We start from the raw sequence: 18,461 nt of genomic DNA, 5'->3' as shown, positions 1-18,461 counted from the left end.
GAGAGAATGGAATGAGGCGCGCGTACGTCGTGGGTGTGGAGAAGAAGGAAGGAAGGAAGGCGTCCCTCCCTATAATTAGGCCGGCCATCACTTTATCTAATCTAATCTAAATCCCCGCTCCGGCTAAGGCAATGCAATCAATATACCCATCCCGGCTAATTAGCAGCTATTTTTACGCTGAGTTTGTGCCGTTGGGATGATCCATGATGCGCGCGATCATGCACCCCATGCATCAGTCAACTCCCTCTCAAACATGGAGACACAGAGAGAGTGTGTATGTGAGTGATGGCTAGCAAATTGTTTTCCATATATACACTCTGCCCTCGCCATTCGACAGGTGATCGACTAGAAGGGGGACCCTCTTGACCAAGCAAGCGGCCCCCTCTTCGCTCGTCGGAGGGCCGGCGGGGGACGCTGGTTTTGGGCGTCGGTGGGCTCTCAAATTGCCTTTGCTTTCGGAGGCCAGGGCTCGCGCTTCTCATTTGGGATAGATGGGCCAATCCCGTGTTTCACTCTTTCGGCAGCGCTGATGGGAGGCAACCAAATGGATCCTTCGGCGGTGCTGGGACTCCATTTGGTTGGAGGCAGCTGCTTGGGAACTAGGGTTTCCATTACTTCCCCGTTGTGCGGTGCTAGGGGGTGTAACATCCTCGATGCGACTATAGCTCCCACGTGTCGAGGTACGACTTAGAGACATAATCGCATTGAAGGCATATGTCGCAAATTAGGCAATCTTCATAACATCTCATGTAATATGATAATAAAAGGAAAGATAACATGGTTGGCTTACACTCGCCACGTCAAACAAGAACATAAATAACATTACATCATCCAAACACTCATGGCCCGACTACGGCGCCAAAATAAAAGAGAACCCAACATGCGACACGGTCCCAATCACCCCCAACTGGGCACCACTACTGATCATCGGGAAAGGAAACATAGTAACGTTGAGAGTCCTCGTCGAACTCCCACTTGAGCTCATACGCGTCTCCTGGAGCGGAATCATCAGGCCCTGCATCTGGTGTAATAGTAATCTGTGAGCCACAGGGACTCAGCAATCTCGCACCCTCGCGATCAAGACTATTTAAGCTTATAGGTAAGGCAAGGTAAATATATGAGTGGAGCTGCAGCAAGCGACTGGCAAGTATGGTGGCTAACTTATTCGCAAAAGAGAGCGAGAAGAGGAGGCAAAGCGCGAGCGAGAATCTAGAGAGCAACCTGCGCAAACATTACTCCAACACCGTGTCCACTTCCCGGACTCCGCCGAGAAGAGGCCATCACGGTAACACACTCAGTTGATTCATTTTAATTAATTAAGGTTCAAGTTATCTACAATCGGACATTAACAAATTCCCATCTGCCCATAACCGCGAGCACGACTTTCGAAAGTTCAATCCCTGCAGGGGAGTCCCAACTTAGCCCATGACAAGCTCTCACGGCCAACGAAGGAATAGACCTCCTCCCAAGACGTTCCGATCAGACTCGGTATCTTGGTAATTCAAGACAACTCCGACAATGGTAAAACAAGTCCAGCAACACCACCCCTGTGCCGACAAATCCCGATAGGAGCTGCACATATCTCGTTCTCAAGGCACACCGAATAAGCTAAGCGTACGGGAGCCAACGTAACCCAAGTTGCCAAGGGACGGCCCCGCACGGTGCTCTAGGTTGGACCAACACTCAGAGGAGCACTGACCCGGGGGGGGGGTTAAAATAAGATGACCCTTGAGTCCGCGAAACCCAAGGGAAAAGGCTAGGTGGCAAATGGTAAAACCAAGGTTGGGCATTGCTGGAGGAGTTTTATTCAAGGCGGACTGTCAAGGGGTTCCCATTATAACCCAACCGCGTAAGGAACGCAAAATCCAGGAACATAACACCGATATGACGGAAACTAGGGCGACAAGAGTGGAAGAAAACACTAGGCGAGAGGCCGAGCCTTCCACCCTTTACCAAGTATATAGATGCATTAAGATAACAAAGTAATATAATGATATCCCAACAAGTAAATAAATGTTCCAACAAGGAACGGCCTCCAATCTTCACCTGTAACTAGCAACGCTATAAGAGGGGCTGAGCAAAGCGGTAACATAGCCAATCAACGGTTTGCTAGGACATGGTGGGTTAGAGGTTTGACATGGCAATTTGGGAGGCTTGCAAGCAAGTGGTAGGCATCGTAGCAATGGCATAGCAAAAGAACGAGCAAACTAGCATAGCAAAGATAGTAGTGATTTCGAGGGTATGATCATCTTGCCTGCACAGTTGTCAGAGTTGACTGGATCCTCAAAAGCAAACTCAACGGGCTCCTCGTTATCGAAATCATCTCTCGGCTCTACCCAAACAAGACAAACAAGCAACAAGGATACAATCAACCACGTGCAAACTCAAACAACACGATGCAAAGATGATATGCTATGCGGGATGCGATGCGGGATGCAAAATGCAAGATATGACAGGAAATGCATGAACCTGGCCTCAACTTGGAAAACCAAGTGTGCCACTGGAAAGAAGAGATGAAATCGCTTGAAAACGATATAAAGAACGCCGGAATCGGAGTTACGGTTTGGAAATGGCAAGCGATTCAAATATGACACCGGTCTGCGATTTACAGCAAGTAGGCATCTAAATGCAACGAAATGAACATGCTACAACAACCAAATATGACAACAAAATACATGGCAGGGATGCACACAAGATGCTTAACAAAAGTCTAGCACTAAGCTACGGCCAATTCATCCATTAACAGGTTCAAACAAGCATGGCAAAAATGCAAATGACAAACAGATCTCAGACTTAGTGAAATTAACACTTGTCTGGAATTTCAGATCAGGTAGCACGCTTCGGAGCAACAAATGTACATGCTACAGGACCTGAACATGGCAAAGTAAAGCATGGCATGGAACTACTCAAAGAGCTTAACAAAAGTCCCTTAGTGACCTTGAGCCAAAAAGGATCATAAAATACAATTGCAAGCATGTGAACATAGCAAAAACATAATCAGTTTTCAGACTTAGTGAAAACTGGCACATGCTGAAATATAACTCAAGTAGGCATGTTTACGAGCTTGATGCACTCACTACGGTGCAAGTCATGGCAAGACAAGCATACACCCATCAAGAAGGCATAAAATGCAAGCTAGACATGGCAAGAACAAAAGCATAGCATGCACGGATCAACTACCACATCACCGGCAAAATTGCAAACAAGTTGACAATCTGCCCAGATTCACAAAGTAGCAAAAGTAGAGCTCGATTGACTCAAGCTGGGGTGCTCCATAATGGCAAACAAAGACATGGATGGATAGAGCACTACAAGATTAACAAAACTCCCTTACTGATCATCCTCAAAAGAGGTACGGATCACTAGGAAACAACATGAACATATGGCATCATGAGATACACAACTCCAGGACTTGGTGAAATCATTAAGTCCCTGAAAACAGAATTAGCAAGTGGACCTCTTTGCAAGCTTGCACAAGTCACCACACACATCCTAAAAATACATGGGTTGCACCTCTGGAGAGATGACAAAACCCTTAACAAAACACATGTAGAACATCAGGGCATAACATGCACACATTAATCATGGCAAAAATGACAAAAAGCTAAATGGAGTAGCAGATCTGACAACTATCTCAAGTAGCCCTCTTCTAACAGCATTTAGGGCATCAAGATGAACTCAAATGAAAATGATGCAATGGAACGAAATGATGTACTCTCTGAGATGAACATTTTGATATGCTATATGCATGAATCGGAGCTACGGATGCAAAGTTACGGAGCCGTGAATAGGAGCACTTGAATCTGAGATTTGAGGACTTAGAGAAAAAAACACCTCGCGAGATCTAGGGTTTACTGTACACGCACGCGAACCGAGGCGGCGGCGCGGTTCGCTGGAGATGGTGAGGACGGCGGCGGCCGAGGTCGGCGGCGGCGGATCCGGCCGAGGCGGAGTCGGCGGCGACGGCTGCAGCGGGCGGCGCTGCGGAGGCGGCGGCGGCGGCTCGGGCGGCGGCGGATCCGGCGGCGGCGGCAGGGCGGCGAGAGCCGGAGCGGGGCGGCGCGGCGGCGGCGAGAGGCGGCGCGGGAAGCGGGCCGCGGGGGCCGGCTCCGGGCTCCCGGGCCGCGCGGTGGGAGGCGGCGGCGGGACAGGTGGCGGCGCGCGATTGGGCGGCGGTGGCGGCGCGGACGCGTCCGGTCGGATTCGGACGTGTCCGGCCGGCGCGGTGAGGGAAAAATTAGGGTTTCGGGGAGGGGGATCCGAGATTTTCGAGGAGGACCTATTTATAGGCATAGAGGGAGTTAGGAGAGTCCAAATGAGGTGCGGTTTTCGGCCACGCGATCGTGATCGAACGCTCTAGACGATGGAGCAGAGTTAGGTGGGTTTTGGGCCAAATTGGAGGGGTGTTGGGCTGCAACACACACGAGGCCTTTTCGGTCTCTCGGTTAACCGTTGGAGTATCAAACGAAGTCCAAATGATACGAAACTTGACAGGCGGTCTACCGGTAGTAAACCAAGGCCGCTTGGCAAGTCTCGGTCCAATCCGGAAATGTTTAATCCCCACACACGAAAGAAAGCTAGAAATGACCACCGGAGGAGAACGAAGCGCCGGAATGCAAAACAGACAACGGGGAAAATGCTCGAATGCATGAGACGAACATGTATGCAAATGCAATGCACATGATGACATGATATGAGATGCATGACAATGATAACAACACACGGAGACAAAGACCCGAGCCCGAGGAAATAAAATAACTTAACGCCGGAAACGGCAAGAGTTGGAGTACAAATTGGGAAAGTTACATCTGGGGTGTTACAAGGGGATCATCCTCTCGTGTTGGGACATATGGGTTGAACATGATTGGTTTTAATGAGCTCGGCCCAGCTCAACACAGTGTGGGGATATCTGGGTACGGACCACACATGTTTTGTCACTCGGTACATACAAGTAAGTTTGCAAATTTGGCAAGGATCCGACTGTGGGATCTAACCCAAGTGGTCTGGCTAGTTCGGCTCGGGTTACGCCGGATGATGCCTCATGTGGGCCAAGCCTTTTCACGTGGGTGTAAATAAGGTGTCCGATCGAGCCGAACACATGGAAACGGGGTTCTGGATTCCCAAGGGAACCCTAGCGCCTCATTTGGGGTTTCTCGCATCTAGCTATGAGGTGCGGCGACTAGGGTTTCTTAACGAGGCCATTGAAACATTCCAAACATATCTATCTTTTATGAACTCCTTTTGCATGGTTTTGCATTTAAAGCTGGTCAGTGAATAAAAACTTGTCGATAGAGAAATAGAAAATACCATGAGTATAGGTACATCAAGTGCGCCACCCGGGGCTTGGATATGGGCCAGGGGAAGGCCCAGGGTGTCCAAGGGTTGCGAATTATGTCCGCCTACGAGTTTTTATTCTCGAGAGCTCCTATTCGGCGTTGTAAGAATCGGTTAGCGCTGCTAGCGCTCGCAGGCCACACGTAGAGGGCCGGCCCGACAACATGCTCAAAAAGAAAATACGAATTAAAAAACCGAACAATACTTATGAGAGAACATGATTCGAAATCCGCATGGCAACAAGAACGCCCGACGCAGTAACCACTAGACCGGCATAGCCATGTTGTGTATTATCAGGAAAGAAGGCTAGTTTGAAAATGAATTCACAAAAAAACATTCATGTTGAAAATTTCAAAAGTTTCACAAAAATAAAAAAAAATTCACAAATTTGAAAAGGTTCATACAAATTGAGAAAAGATCATGAATGTGGAAAAAGTTCATGAATTCAAAAAAAAACACAAATTTGAAAGAAAATCATAAAATTTGTAGTTCAAAAAAATGAAAATGAGTTCATGCATTTGAAAAAAAACCATGAATTTGTAAAAATTTCACAAAATTTGAAAGTGAGTTCATGCATTTGACAAAGAAAAACATGACTAAAAAATTTATCAATTTGTAAAGTTTATGGATTTGAAAAAAATCACGAATTTGGAAATTTTGCAAAAAACAAAAAAATCAGAAATAAAAAATATAAAAGAAATAAAACGAAAAAGAAAAATAAACAAAATAGGAAAAAACGGAACCGAAAACCCAGCAGGAAAAGTAGGAAAAAACACAAACCGATAGTAGATGGGCCGGCCTGCTACTAACTACTCCCTCCGTCCCATAATATAAGAACGTTTTTGACACTACACTAGTGTCAAGAACGTTCTTATATTATGGGATAGAGGGAGTAGCATATATGCCCTTACCCGGTGCTTAAGGCGCCCGAATAGGGATTGGGTTTGTTCTCGGGTGTCTGCCTTGACTAGGCGCCCTATGAAGAAGTGCTTCCTACTTTCATGAAAAAAATTCATATACGGAGTAGCTGACAAGGTTATTGTAACCCACTTTCATGAAATCATATACGAGAGAGAGAGAGAGAGATTGACCAATCCATATTTGTTCTTCTTGATTGAGAAGCACGAATAATATTGGCGTGCTTCACGAGCGCCATGAAGATGCTTTTTTGTGTGTGCATCTTACAAGTGTTTTTTTTACGAACAAAACTTGTGATGCTTTTTTGCTTCTGATGTTCTGATACTTCTTTAAGAACATCAGAAGTAAAGAAGTATTACAACAGTGAAAGAAAAGAAAGCACCGCATGCTTTGAGCCTACCTCTCATTGTGGATCGCTTTCAATTTGGCAAGCAAGTAGGAGTAGCTTACGTTGAGGGCTTCAGTCGGTCTTCATCCGGCCACAGTGGTTATTCTGCAGCTGCTTGCTTGCTTGCTTGCTTGGAAGACCATCTCACTTGTTTCCTTTTGTCAATTGGCAAGACCATTATCTTAATTTCCACTAGTTACTGTAGCAGTACTACATCTGATCAGAAATAAATGGACGAATAGTGAAAGTAGTAACTAGGAGTACTACCAATACCAATAATCCTAGACTGAATTTCATATGTCTTCAACTTAATTATCCCGTGCCTAAGAAACTGCTCAGAGGTGTAACATTACTCTTGTACTACAGGGCCAGCCAGGCAGCTCAGGCAGTGGTTCATAATCAAAATCATTCATTAGTTGGACGAATTCAAAGTCAAAACACAACAAGCTAATTAATTAACTCAACTCCACACCACATATACGGACAGCTACCTTCCTTCTTGGTCAAAGTAATACTACTAGCTACTACTGCTCCTACTACAAGGAAGATAGAAACAAGTAGCAAAGAAACTTTCTTCGGTTGGTTTCCCATCTTCACATATATGCATGCATGAGTAACAACAACTCTAGCAGAGTGCCATACTATTGACCTATGATCAAGAATTTGTCCAATTAATCAATTAATTTGCCAATTAATCCCTACTCGTAGGGTCACCGAGTAGCCAATAAACTATTAAATCGTCTGATTGATTGATTAACTTGTCGATTAGCCTATTAATTCTCTACTCATCAACCAACCAAGCAGTTACCAGTTAACAATTTTCTCAACAATGCTATTGGCAGCCTCCATATTCAATATGGACGTTGTCGAAATGATACATATTTTTTATAGTCCTCATATTAGCTGCATGCCTTTATATTGTGGGACTCACTTGTCAATCGAACATCTTTTTCTCCTAATCTCCATGCATGGTGGGGGACACCTGAAGTTTTCGTTGCTATACGCCTACAATTGTCATATGGAGTGCGTTGTAAAAGTCTGTCTTGATACGCCAAATATGAAAGCTGGGAGGCCAGATATGGAGGATGCTACATATATTACGACGACTTTTTGTAGGTATAGTGACTCAGCTGAAGTTGCTCTAACACCAGCCCACAAAATCTTACTAAAAAACAACATCAAGGCTGCGCGCGGTGGGTTAATTATTATTACAAGCAATAATCTTCATTAACTGGACCATAGGAAATTGGACGAGAAAAAAACCATTTTGCATGTCATATTTATTACTCCCTCCACTCAAATATATAGGGCAAAATAAGGGTTTTGATGTTACATTTGACCGCATGTTAGAGCAATAATATATGTCATGCATGTTACACAAAACATACTGTAAAATTGGTATGTGAAAGGAGTTTCTAATGATATAGTTTTTATATTATAGATCTCATATATTAATAATTTTATCAATGGTCAAAGGCACCCTCAAAAAAAGGTATTAGGCCCCATATATTTGGATGGAGGAGGTAGATTTGTCTAAAGTCCAACATTTTCAAGTTTGAGCAAGTTTACAAAAAAATCTGCATTCGGAATAGACTGGTGACTTTTTCTTCAAGCGTTTTCTTCCTTCCCCATTAACGGCTAGGGCAAACTCTCGCCTCTAAACTTCTCCGGTGAGCCCATGGGTTCACCTCCCCGTTGTCTGCTACTCCGACGGCTGGTGGTATGTGGGGGAGGGGGAGGGGGAATCTTAGTGCCTTCGCTCGGGCTAGTAGTTTTGGTTAGGATTTTTAGTTGTCTTTCTAGTTTCGATCCTCCTCGAGTTCGTCAATCTAGACATAGTTGATGGAGCTCCGGCATAGATTCATGATGTCTCCTTGGGGCGGAAAGGTACGATTTCTTGTCATGTATGCGAGATGGCGAGATTTGATGGTGGTTGTTTCGGATCTATTCAAGGATTCAACAACAATGAGTGCGACTTTAGGGCGTTGGTCTTTAGGGGCATCCGCAACAAGACTTCTTGGTTGTCATCGGTAAGGTCAAGCCAAGTCCAGTAGGGGAGCGGCTACTGCGGCGCGTCGGCGGCTTGTTCTGCTGGCGGTAGTGGTCATAATGCTCATTATGTTTGAGGTGCTTTTCTTTCCAAGAAGGATGGATTTTATTGCCTTAAAATAGAGCACTAAGGATATACAAACAGAATAAGCACACACGGTGCTGCATAGCTAAGAAACACACAAGCAACAACAACACACATACACATAAAAATCACACCGACGACTGACAAAATCAAACAAGATCAAAGTATGCCCTTGTGGAGTAAAAAGAACTTCAAAGTGATCAAAACAATAAGAAAAAAAATCTATAGCAGGAACCATATGCGCACTGACCATCTCATCACAAGTACTCCATCCATAAAGAAATATATATTAGAGCGTTTAGACTACTACCTACAATGAGAAGGGTTCTTCAACAGCAATGCCTTGAAAAAGGAACTTCAAAAGGAACGATGCTGCAGCGCCGCTAGCCAGAACCAACCACACTAATGGGTAGATAACGAGTTTTCCCGCGTGAAGAACAAGTCCGAGCAAATTCGAACAATGCCTTGAACGTTATCGCCTGCTAGCTGGTCGTTTAACTGGTTCATCCCATTTCCATTTGATTACATCATGAATCTATGCCACACCACAGTTGAAGAAGACCCGAGTTGGTATTACAAGTTTTCCTTTACACTAATTGGGAAACGTATACATACATACATACATACATACATACATATACATACAGTATATAGAGCAGCTGGTACGTACGACACAGTCTCCGATGCACCCACCCCGGCCGATCGACGGGCCTTCCGTCTGCATGCATGCATGAATTCATGCATGCATGTCTGTCTTGTGTGCTGGTGGTACGTAGGGAGGAGTACATCACGTTCGACCTGATCTCATCTCATCTGTTACACGAGAAGGAGACGCTATGGATCCAGGTGAGGTGAAGAGAGGATCATCATCGTCCGGTTGGTTTAGCGATCTGGGAGAAGATGACGGAGTTGGCAATGTCCTCCTCGTCCATGTCCTCGCTGATGAGCGAGAGCGCCGCGGCGTTGGCCGCCAGGCTCTCCTCCATGGACGGCTGGGCGATGGTGAAGCTGCTGCTGTAGTCGTCGACCTCGGGCGGCTTGCCGCCGTTGTCGAAGGTGTCCTGCATCTGCAGCGCGAACTCGAGGTTCCACAGCACGTCGCCCATGGACGGCCGGTCCACGCCCTGGTCCGCCAGGCACTTCTCCGCCGTCTCGGCGAACTTCTTGAGGCAGTCGGGCGCGATCTTCCCCTCCAGCACCGGGTCCACGATCTCCTCCAGGGTGCCCTTCCGCTGGCAGCTCAGCGCGTGGTCCGCCAGGCTCACCTGCTCCCGCGGCAGGCTCGGGTTCAGCGCCGGCCGCCCGCACAGCACCTCGAACAGCACCACGCCGAACGAGTAGACGTCCGACTTCTCCGTCAGCTTCTGCCGCCGGAAGTACTCCGGGTCCAGGTACCCGAAGCTGCCCTTCACCATGGTGCTCACGTGCGTCTGGTTCTGCACCGTCGGCCCCGTCTTGGAGAGGCCGAAGTCGGACACCTTGGCCACCCACTTGTCGTCCACCAGGATGTTGGTGGTCTTGACGTCCCGGTGGATGATGGTGTACTTGGCGCCCGTGTGGAGGTAGTGCAGCCCCCGGGCGGCGCCGATGACGATCTCCAGCCGCTGCCTCCACGGCAGCGGCGGCTTGCCGCTCTTGTTGTACAGGTGCTCCCGCAGCGTGCCGTGCGCCATGTAGTCGTACACCAGGATCATCTCGCCGTTGTCCTCGCAGCAGCCGATGAGGGACACCAGGTGCTTGTGCCGCAGCTTGGACAGCATCTCGATCTCCGTCTGGAACTCCAGTACCCCCTGCTCCGACGACGGGTTGCTCCGCTTGACGGCCACCTTGGTGTCCCCGTCCACCACCCCGCGGTACACCTTGCCGAACCCGCCCACGCCGATCACCAGCGACTCGTCGAACCCCTTGGTCGCCGACTTTATCTCCTGGAGCGAGAAGTGCCGGCACATGGCCGTGATGTTGGGGTTGAGCGTTGCCGCGCTCCTGCCGCCCGACGACTTGCTCACGCTCGTCGACCCGCCGTACACCGGCAGCCACCCGGAGGAGGAGTGCGACGGGCTGCTGCTCAGCTCCCTCCTCCTCTTGCTCTGGTACGCCACGAAGCACACGGCCGCCACCAGCCCGAACGCCGCCGCGCCGCCCGCCGCCCCGCCGATGAGCGCCCCGACGTTGCTCGGCTTCTCCCTGAACTGCCCCTCCACGGCCCCCAGCTCGGCCTCCGCCAGCATCTTGGAGATGTCCGGGTTTGGGCCGGCCAGGTTGCCGGAGGCGTCGCTCACCTTAAACACCTCCAGGCCGTTGAGGAAAGCGTTGACGAACTGTGTTCTGGTGGCGGTGTCCGGGCGCAGCGTGAGCCAGAGGATGGTGTCGTTGCCCGCCGGGGCGGCGGGCATGAACACCGCGTAGTCCTTGAAGACCGGCACGCCCTTGCCGGGCGCGCCGGGATTAGCAGGGTTCTTCTCCTTGGCCCAGGCGATGATGTCGGCGCTGCCGGTGGTGGTGGCCGTCTTGTTGTTGAGGAGGATGGCGAAGACGACCTGGTTGATCTTGTCTTCCATGAGCGAGCAGAAGTGGAGGCGGAGGAGGTAGGTGAAGTTGCCGTCCACCTCGAACACCCAGGTGAGGTTGTTGTTCTTGTTCATCTTGGGGTCGCGCCCCATGTGGCGGAACGAGTCGTAGATGCTGACGGGCGCGGCGTACTCGTCGGCGGGGGCCGGGTACTTGATCGGGACCGTGTCGTTGGCCTCGAAGGTGACGCCCGTGGCGGCGCCGTAGACGTAGGGCGTGTCGGAGAACCACTCGCGGGACAGGCCGGAGTCGTTGGCGGGCGGGATGTAGGAGCCGCCGACGCTGAGCCGGTACATGGTCTGCAGGTTGGCGGCGCTGGCGTCGAGGGACTGGTCGTTGAGGCCGACCAGTGTGGCCGGGTCGCCGAAGAAGCTGGGCATGGAGATGACCTCGATGCCGTTGACGAAGGCGTAAGAGGCGTTGTTCATGGCGGTGGGCGTGAATTTGAGGGAGAGCGAGCCGACGGTGGAGGGAGGGAGGGAGAACTCCCGGATGATGTAGGCCTGGGTGAGGGCCTTGGCGGTGATGTAGACGCTGAAGTTGCGCAGCAGCGTGACGCCGGTGGAGGTGGTGACGGAGAAGAAGAAGTGATCGGCGGGGATGCCGTGGTAGGCCGCCGGGTAGAAGTGGAGGCGCACCCAGTGGCGGTCGGCGTCGGCCACGGGGAAGGTGTAGGCGGTCTCCTTGGGGAAGACCCGCGCCGTCATGTAGGGCACGGGGGAGGGGAGCGACGGGTCCGCCACGTCGGCGGTGCCCATGATGGAGGACTTGCCGCCGTCGGGGAGCCACTTGCTGTCCTTGTCGGTGGTCCACTTCCTGCCGTCCTCGTCCTGCCCGTCCTTGTCCGACCCGCAGTGAACCAGAATGGAGTCCGTTGGCTTGTATATGTCTGCGCCGACCACCGTCGTCAAGAGGAGGACGGCAGCGAGAAGGACGCATCGGCCTCGGCCTCGGCCTCGGCCTCGGGCGGCCGCCATGATGGGGCAATCACGGCGATGGAGGTTTTTGGAGGTGGCAAGTTATAAATTGAATGGATGGATGTTGAGGAGGGAGAAGAACAGAGGAGGGCCTCCCTCTCCTCCTGCTCCTGCTCCCGCTCCGGCCTGGAGTTCCTTCCAGGGAAGGGAAAAGAGAAAGAGAAAGAGAAAGAGAAAGCTAGGGGAAGGCCGGAGCTTCACCAAGGACGGGCGTTGAGGACGGAGGGAGGGACATGCATGCAGCAGGCAGGCAGGCAGGCAGGCAGGAGCGTTCGTTTTGGCGCCAACGCCTGCATGCCATGTGTTTGGTGGTTTCACTTTATTTGGCCATGCATCCTCTCTGGCTCACCGCATGCTTAGGAGAGGAGAGGATCCATCCCTCTCTTAATTTAGACCATCCCATGCAACACAAGAGAGGACCCTTTTCAATGGGAAGTCACTTGAAGCAACTCCATCAGCTTTCCTATCCTTGAATAAACTATTGTTTAAAGACAAAAAATAAATTAACAAATATTATTTTTACTAGGTGTGAGACTTTTCCCAAATACTCAAATACACTGCTACCCTAATATAAGAATAACACTCTTGTAAACACCCAAATTATAAATGCAAGTATGCCACTCCAATTCAAAATCATGGTCTTGATTTTAGTTTCTCTGCCCAACCAATTATTTCAGTTCCATGTCATATCAGAAGAGGGCAAACAAATTGCAATTCAATGCCGCGATACATGTTGTCCTCCTACCTAATCCATTATCTTATGCATTCAACTTACTCACACCTGCCTATTTTCCTTTGTTCCAAATTCAAAATGGCATCTCACTATAAATCTTGCAAAGGACCTACTAAGCGAGGACCCTTTTCAATGGAAAGTCACTTGAAGCAACTCCAACAGCTTTAGAGCTGGTAACTCAATATCGCCCCATAAGCTTATGTAATGTTCTTTATAAAATCATTTCTAAGATGCTTGCCCTGAGACTGAAAAATATACTCCCTGACATTTATTTCTCTGACACAAAGTGCATTCGTTCCTGGGAGAATGATTACGGACAACATCTTAATAGCATAATAGTGTATTCACAAAATAAAGAACAAAAGAAATGGCCGAACAGGTCTTTGTGCAGTCAAATTGGATATGCATAAGGCTTACGATAGGGTGGAGTGATCCTTTCTGCATGATATGATGGTCAAGATGGGTTTTCATGAGCACTCGATCCAAATGATGATGGCATGTGTGAGCTCTGTTAAATATAAAAGTTAGATTTAACTATCAAGAAACGGATGAGTTCATTCCTTCTAGGGGCATCAGGCAGGGTGACCCCCCATCTCCCTACTTATTCCTTCTTTGTGCGGAAGGTCTCTCTAGTTTACTGCAGTTTGAAGAAGCTGATGGCATAGAGGGAATCAGAGTGTGCAGAAATGCACCATAAGGATCACACCTTTTTTGTTGATGATTCTCTGATTCTTATGAAAGCAGATGTTCTTAATGCAGCTTCCTTACAGCATGTTCTAGAGGCCTGCTGCGAAAGCTCGGGACAGTTGGTGAGTTTGGCCAAATCAAGTATATTCTTTAGTCCCAATACATCAGCCGATTCTAGGACTGAAATCTGCCAAGAACTACATATTGATACAGAAGCTCTCTCAGACAAGTACCTTGGCCTGCCAGCCATGGTCGGAGCAGATAGGAGCGACTGCTTCAGGCACTTCTATGAACGAATCAAGGAGAGATTACAGGGATGGATGGAGAAGCAACAATCTTCTGGAGGTAAAGAAATTCTCCTAAAATCGGTGGCTCAAGCTATCCCAGTATTTGCAATGTCTGTCTTCAGCTTACCTAAAGGTATTTGCAAGGAAATAACTGATCTAATGGCTCAATTTTGGCGGGGTGATGATAAGGAACACAAGAGAATGCATTGGTACACCTGGTAGAAGCTCTGCTTTCCAAAAAGCGAAGGTGGTATGGGATTCCGAGATTTGTACTCCTTTAATCTGGCGATGCTATCTACGCAATGTTGGAGGCTTATTAACAACCCGGAATCCTTATGTGCAAGAGTTTTGAAAGTAAAGTATTTCCCCAATGTAGAGTTACTACAAGCAACTTTGAAGAACGGATCATCCTTTACATGGCAAAGCATCATGAAGGGCCTTGATACTTTCAAATTAGGATATATTTGGAGGATCGGGACAGGAGAACATGTGAATATATGGAATCATCCCTGGATCCCAGAGAGCCCGAATAGAAGAGTAATCTCAAACCGTGGTCAAACCATCCTTTCCCTCGTAAGTGAACTTATTGACCCGATAACAGATACTTGGGACGAGGATTTGATTCGATCTATCTTTAACCCGGTGGATGTGAGACGAATTCTGCAAATACCACTGAATCTGGGGGCCTTCGATGACTTCATTGCTTGGAATCCGGACAGCAAAGGTTACTTCTCAGTCAAAACGGCGTACAAAATTCAGTGGGCTCACTCTGTCCAGGCTCGTGCAAATGTAATGGCACATCCGAGCGGTTCAGATACACCAGAAGTATGGAGTTTGCTTTGGAAAGTAAATGTGCCACGTAAAGTTCACATTTTTTGCTAGCGCATCATGCATGGCATAATACCTTTAAAGTCGATACTTACTAATCGACATATAGCCACAGTGGTAGCTTGCCCAATCTGTCATCAAGATGTGGAGGATGTGAGACATCTACTATTCGATTGCTGCCATGCAAGAGAATTATGGAAAACCTGGGAGTTTCAGAAATTATTGAGGAAGCCAAAAGGATTGATAGATCAGGTTCTGTAATTATGGAACTTTAATCCTAGCACCGGACGTACCCTTGGCGATCAAACCAAATCTGAACATTAAGCAGGTGGTGTTAGTAGGGTCCTGGTATCTCTGGTGGATCAGGAGGCAGTTTACTCATAATGGTGCTCCACCACCTCCTACGAGATGGCACATGGCAGTCCGAGCAATAACAAACAATTATCAGGAGGCTAATGATAAAGCAAGAACTACCAGGGAGCAGAGATGGTGCAAGCCAGAACCCAGGTGCGTAAAGGTGAATGTGGACGCTGAGTTTTTTATTGATGAAGGGGTGGCGGCTACAGCAGCTGTAATCAAAGATGATAAAGGAAATTTCCTAGCTGCACAATGTAAGTATATCACCCATATAGCAGATGTGGTAACAGCTGAGGCAACGGCCATGCGAGACGGCCTCGTATTTGCAAATCAGCTAGGTTTTCCTCGCGTGGAAGCTGAGTCAGACTCCCTTACTGAGATTCAGTTCTGTGATGGACAGTCAATATGGTGGGATGCAGCGGTAGCGTTATTCGCAGAATGTGTAGATGTGGCAGCGTCGATTGGAAAGGTCATCTTCAGACATTGTTTCCGTTCTAGTAATCAAGCGGCGCATGTGCTTGCTAAATTTTGCATTTGTAATAAGACCTCAAAGAGCTGGACAGATGAGCCTTTGGGCTGTCTGGTCTCTCGTATCACAGACGGTGTACTTCCTTTCATTGATTAATAAAGCAAGCCATAATGGCCTTCCCTCAAAAAAAAAAAAAACTCCAACAGCTTTCCTATCCTTGAATAAACTATTGTAGCTGATACGTCTCCAACGTATCTATAATTTTTGATTGCTCCATGCTATATTATCTACTGTTTTGGGCAATATTGGGCTTTATTTTCCACTTTTATATTATTTTTGGGACTAAACTATTAACCGGAGGCCCAGCCCAGATTTGCTGTTTTATGCCTATTTCAGTGTTTTAAAGAAAAGGAATATCAGACGGAGTCGAAACGGAATGAAATCAACTCAAGAAGTTATTTTTGGAAGGAAACACACCTGATGGGCTTGGACCCCACGTCAGAAGATACGGGAGCTGCCCACGAGGGTGGGGGGTGCGCCCACCCCCCTAGGGCGCGCCTCCTGCCTCATGGGGCCCCCGTGGCTCCTCCGACGTACTTCTTGCACCCATATATATCGTCGTACCCTAAAACTTCCAGAACGCAAGATAGATCAGGAGTTCCGCCGCCAGAAGCCTCCGTAGCCACCAAAAGTCAATCGGGACCCTGTTCCGGCACCCTGCCGGAGGGCGGAACCCTCACCGGTGGCCATCTTCATCATCCCGGCGCTCTCCATGACGAGGAGGGAGTAGTTCTCCCTCGGGGCTGAGGGTATGTACCAGTAGCTATGTGTTTGATCTCTCTCTCTCTCGTGTTCTCGAGATGATACGATCTTGATGTATCGCGAGCTTTGCTATTATAGTTGGATCTTATGTTTCTCCTCCCCCTCTTCTCTCTTGTAATGAATTGAGTTTTCCCCTTGATGTAATCTTATCGGATTGAGTCTTTAAAGACTTGAGAACACTTGATGTATGTCTTGCCGTGGATATATGTGGTGACAATGGGATACCACATGCCACTTGATGTATGTTTTGGTGACCAACTTGCGGGTTTCGTGACATTGGGAACCTATGCATAGGGGTTGGCACACGTTTTCGTCGTGATTCTCCGGTAGAACTTTGGGGCACTCTTTGAGGTCCTTTGTGTTGGATGAATAGATGAATCTGAGATTGTGTGACGCATATCGTATAATCATACCCACGGATACTTGAGGTGACATATCTAGGTGACATTAGGGTTTTGATTGATTTGTGTCTTAAGGTGTTATTCTAGTACGAACTCTAGGCTGTTTGTGACACCTATAGGAATAGCCCAACGGATTGATTGGAAAGAATAACTTTGAGGTGGTTTCATACCCTACCATAATCTCTTCATTCGTTCTCCGCTATTAGTGACTTTGGAGTGACTCTTTGTTGCATGTTGAGGGATAGTTATGTGATCCAATTATGTTAGTATTGTTGAGGGAACTTACAGTAGTGAAAGTATGAACCCTAGGCCTTATTTCCTATCATTGCAATACCGTTTATGCTCACTTTTACCATTAGTTACCTTGCTGTTTTTATCATTTCAGATTACAAATACCTTTATCTACCATCCATATTGCACTTGTATCACCATCTCTTCGCCGAACTAGTGCACCTATACAATTTACCATTGTATTGGGTGTGTTGGGGACACAAGAGACTCTTTGTTATTTGGTTGCAGGGTTGCTTGAGAGAGACCATCTTCATCCTATGCCTCCTACAGATTGATAAACCTTAGGTCATCCACTTGAGGGAAATTTGCTACTGTCCTACAAACCTCTACACTTGGAGGCCCAACAACGTCTACAAGAAGAAGGTTGTGTAGTAGACATCAAGCTCTTTTATGGCGCCGTTGCTGGGGAGGTGAGTGCTTGAAGGTATATCTTTAGATCTTGCAATCGAGTCTTTTTAGTTTCTTGTTTTATCACTACTTTAGTTTATAAAAGAAAACTACAAAAAAAATGGAATTGAGTTTGTCTCATACGCTTTACCTTTTTAATATCTTTTGTGAGTATGATGGAAAGGATAATTGTGCTCAAGTGCTAGAAGAAGAAATCTATAAAATGTTTTGCACTAAATCTTTGAATGATGAGCATGATTGCAAGGTTGTTAGTATGAATTCCTTGAATATCCATGATGCTAATGATATGCAAAGCCACAAGCTTGGGGAAGCTATGTTTGATGAAGATGATATTTTTTGTCCCCCAAGTTTTGATGAGAAAATTTATTATGATGAAAGCATGCCTACTATATATGATGATTATTGTGATGACACGTATGCTTTAAAGAATAATGATAACAATGAAACTTTTCATCTTGATTTCAATTTTCAATCCCATGATAGTTATTTTGTTGAGTTTGCTCCCACTACTATTCATGAGAAGAAGTTTCCTTATGTGGAGAGTAGTAAATTTTCTATGCTTGTAGATCATGAAAAGAATGCTTTAGGTGCTGGTTATATTGTTGAATTCATTCATGATGCTACTGAAAATTATTATGAGGGAGGAATATATACTTGTAGGAATTGCAATAATATCAAGTTTCCTCTCTATGTGCTTAAAGTTTTGAAGTTATGCTTGTTTTACCTTCCTATGCAAGTTGATTCTTGTTCCCATAAGTTGTTTGCTCACAAAATCCCTATGCATAGGAAGTATGTTAGACTTAAATGTGCTATTCATATTCTTCATGATGCTCTTTTTATGTTACAATTCTTATCCTTT

At 47.3% G+C, this 18,461-nt stretch overlaps 1 protein-coding gene across 1 annotated transcript; it reads right to left on the bottom strand.

The window, feature by feature from the left end:
- Positions 1 to 9,090: 9,090 nt before the first annotated feature.
- LOC125554240 (receptor-like protein kinase ANXUR1) lies at positions 9,091 to 12,565 on the bottom strand. Its single transcript, XM_048717818.2, has one exon. The coding sequence runs from the start codon at positions 12,317 to 12,319 to the stop codon at positions 9,641 to 9,643; it is 2,679 nt and encodes an 892-aa protein (XP_048573775.2). The 5' UTR covers positions 12,320 to 12,565; the 3' UTR covers positions 9,091 to 9,640.
- Between the last annotated feature and the right edge of the window lie 5,896 nt (positions 12,566 to 18,461).

The sequence above is a fragment of the Triticum urartu genome, chromosome 4A, assembly GCF_056163025.1.
Source record: "Triticum urartu cultivar PI428250 chromosome 4A, HENAU_Tu73, whole genome shotgun sequence".
NCBI classification, from domain to species: domain Eukaryota; kingdom Viridiplantae; phylum Streptophyta; class Magnoliopsida; order Poales; family Poaceae; genus Triticum; species Triticum urartu.
This window is presented reverse-complemented; position numbering and strand designations above follow the sequence as displayed.

Coding starts and splice junctions, on each gene's coding strand:
- LOC125554240 (XM_048717818.2), bottom strand. CDS start 12,319: ATGGCGGCCGCCCGAGGCCGAGGCCGAGGCCGAGGCCGATGCGTCCTT.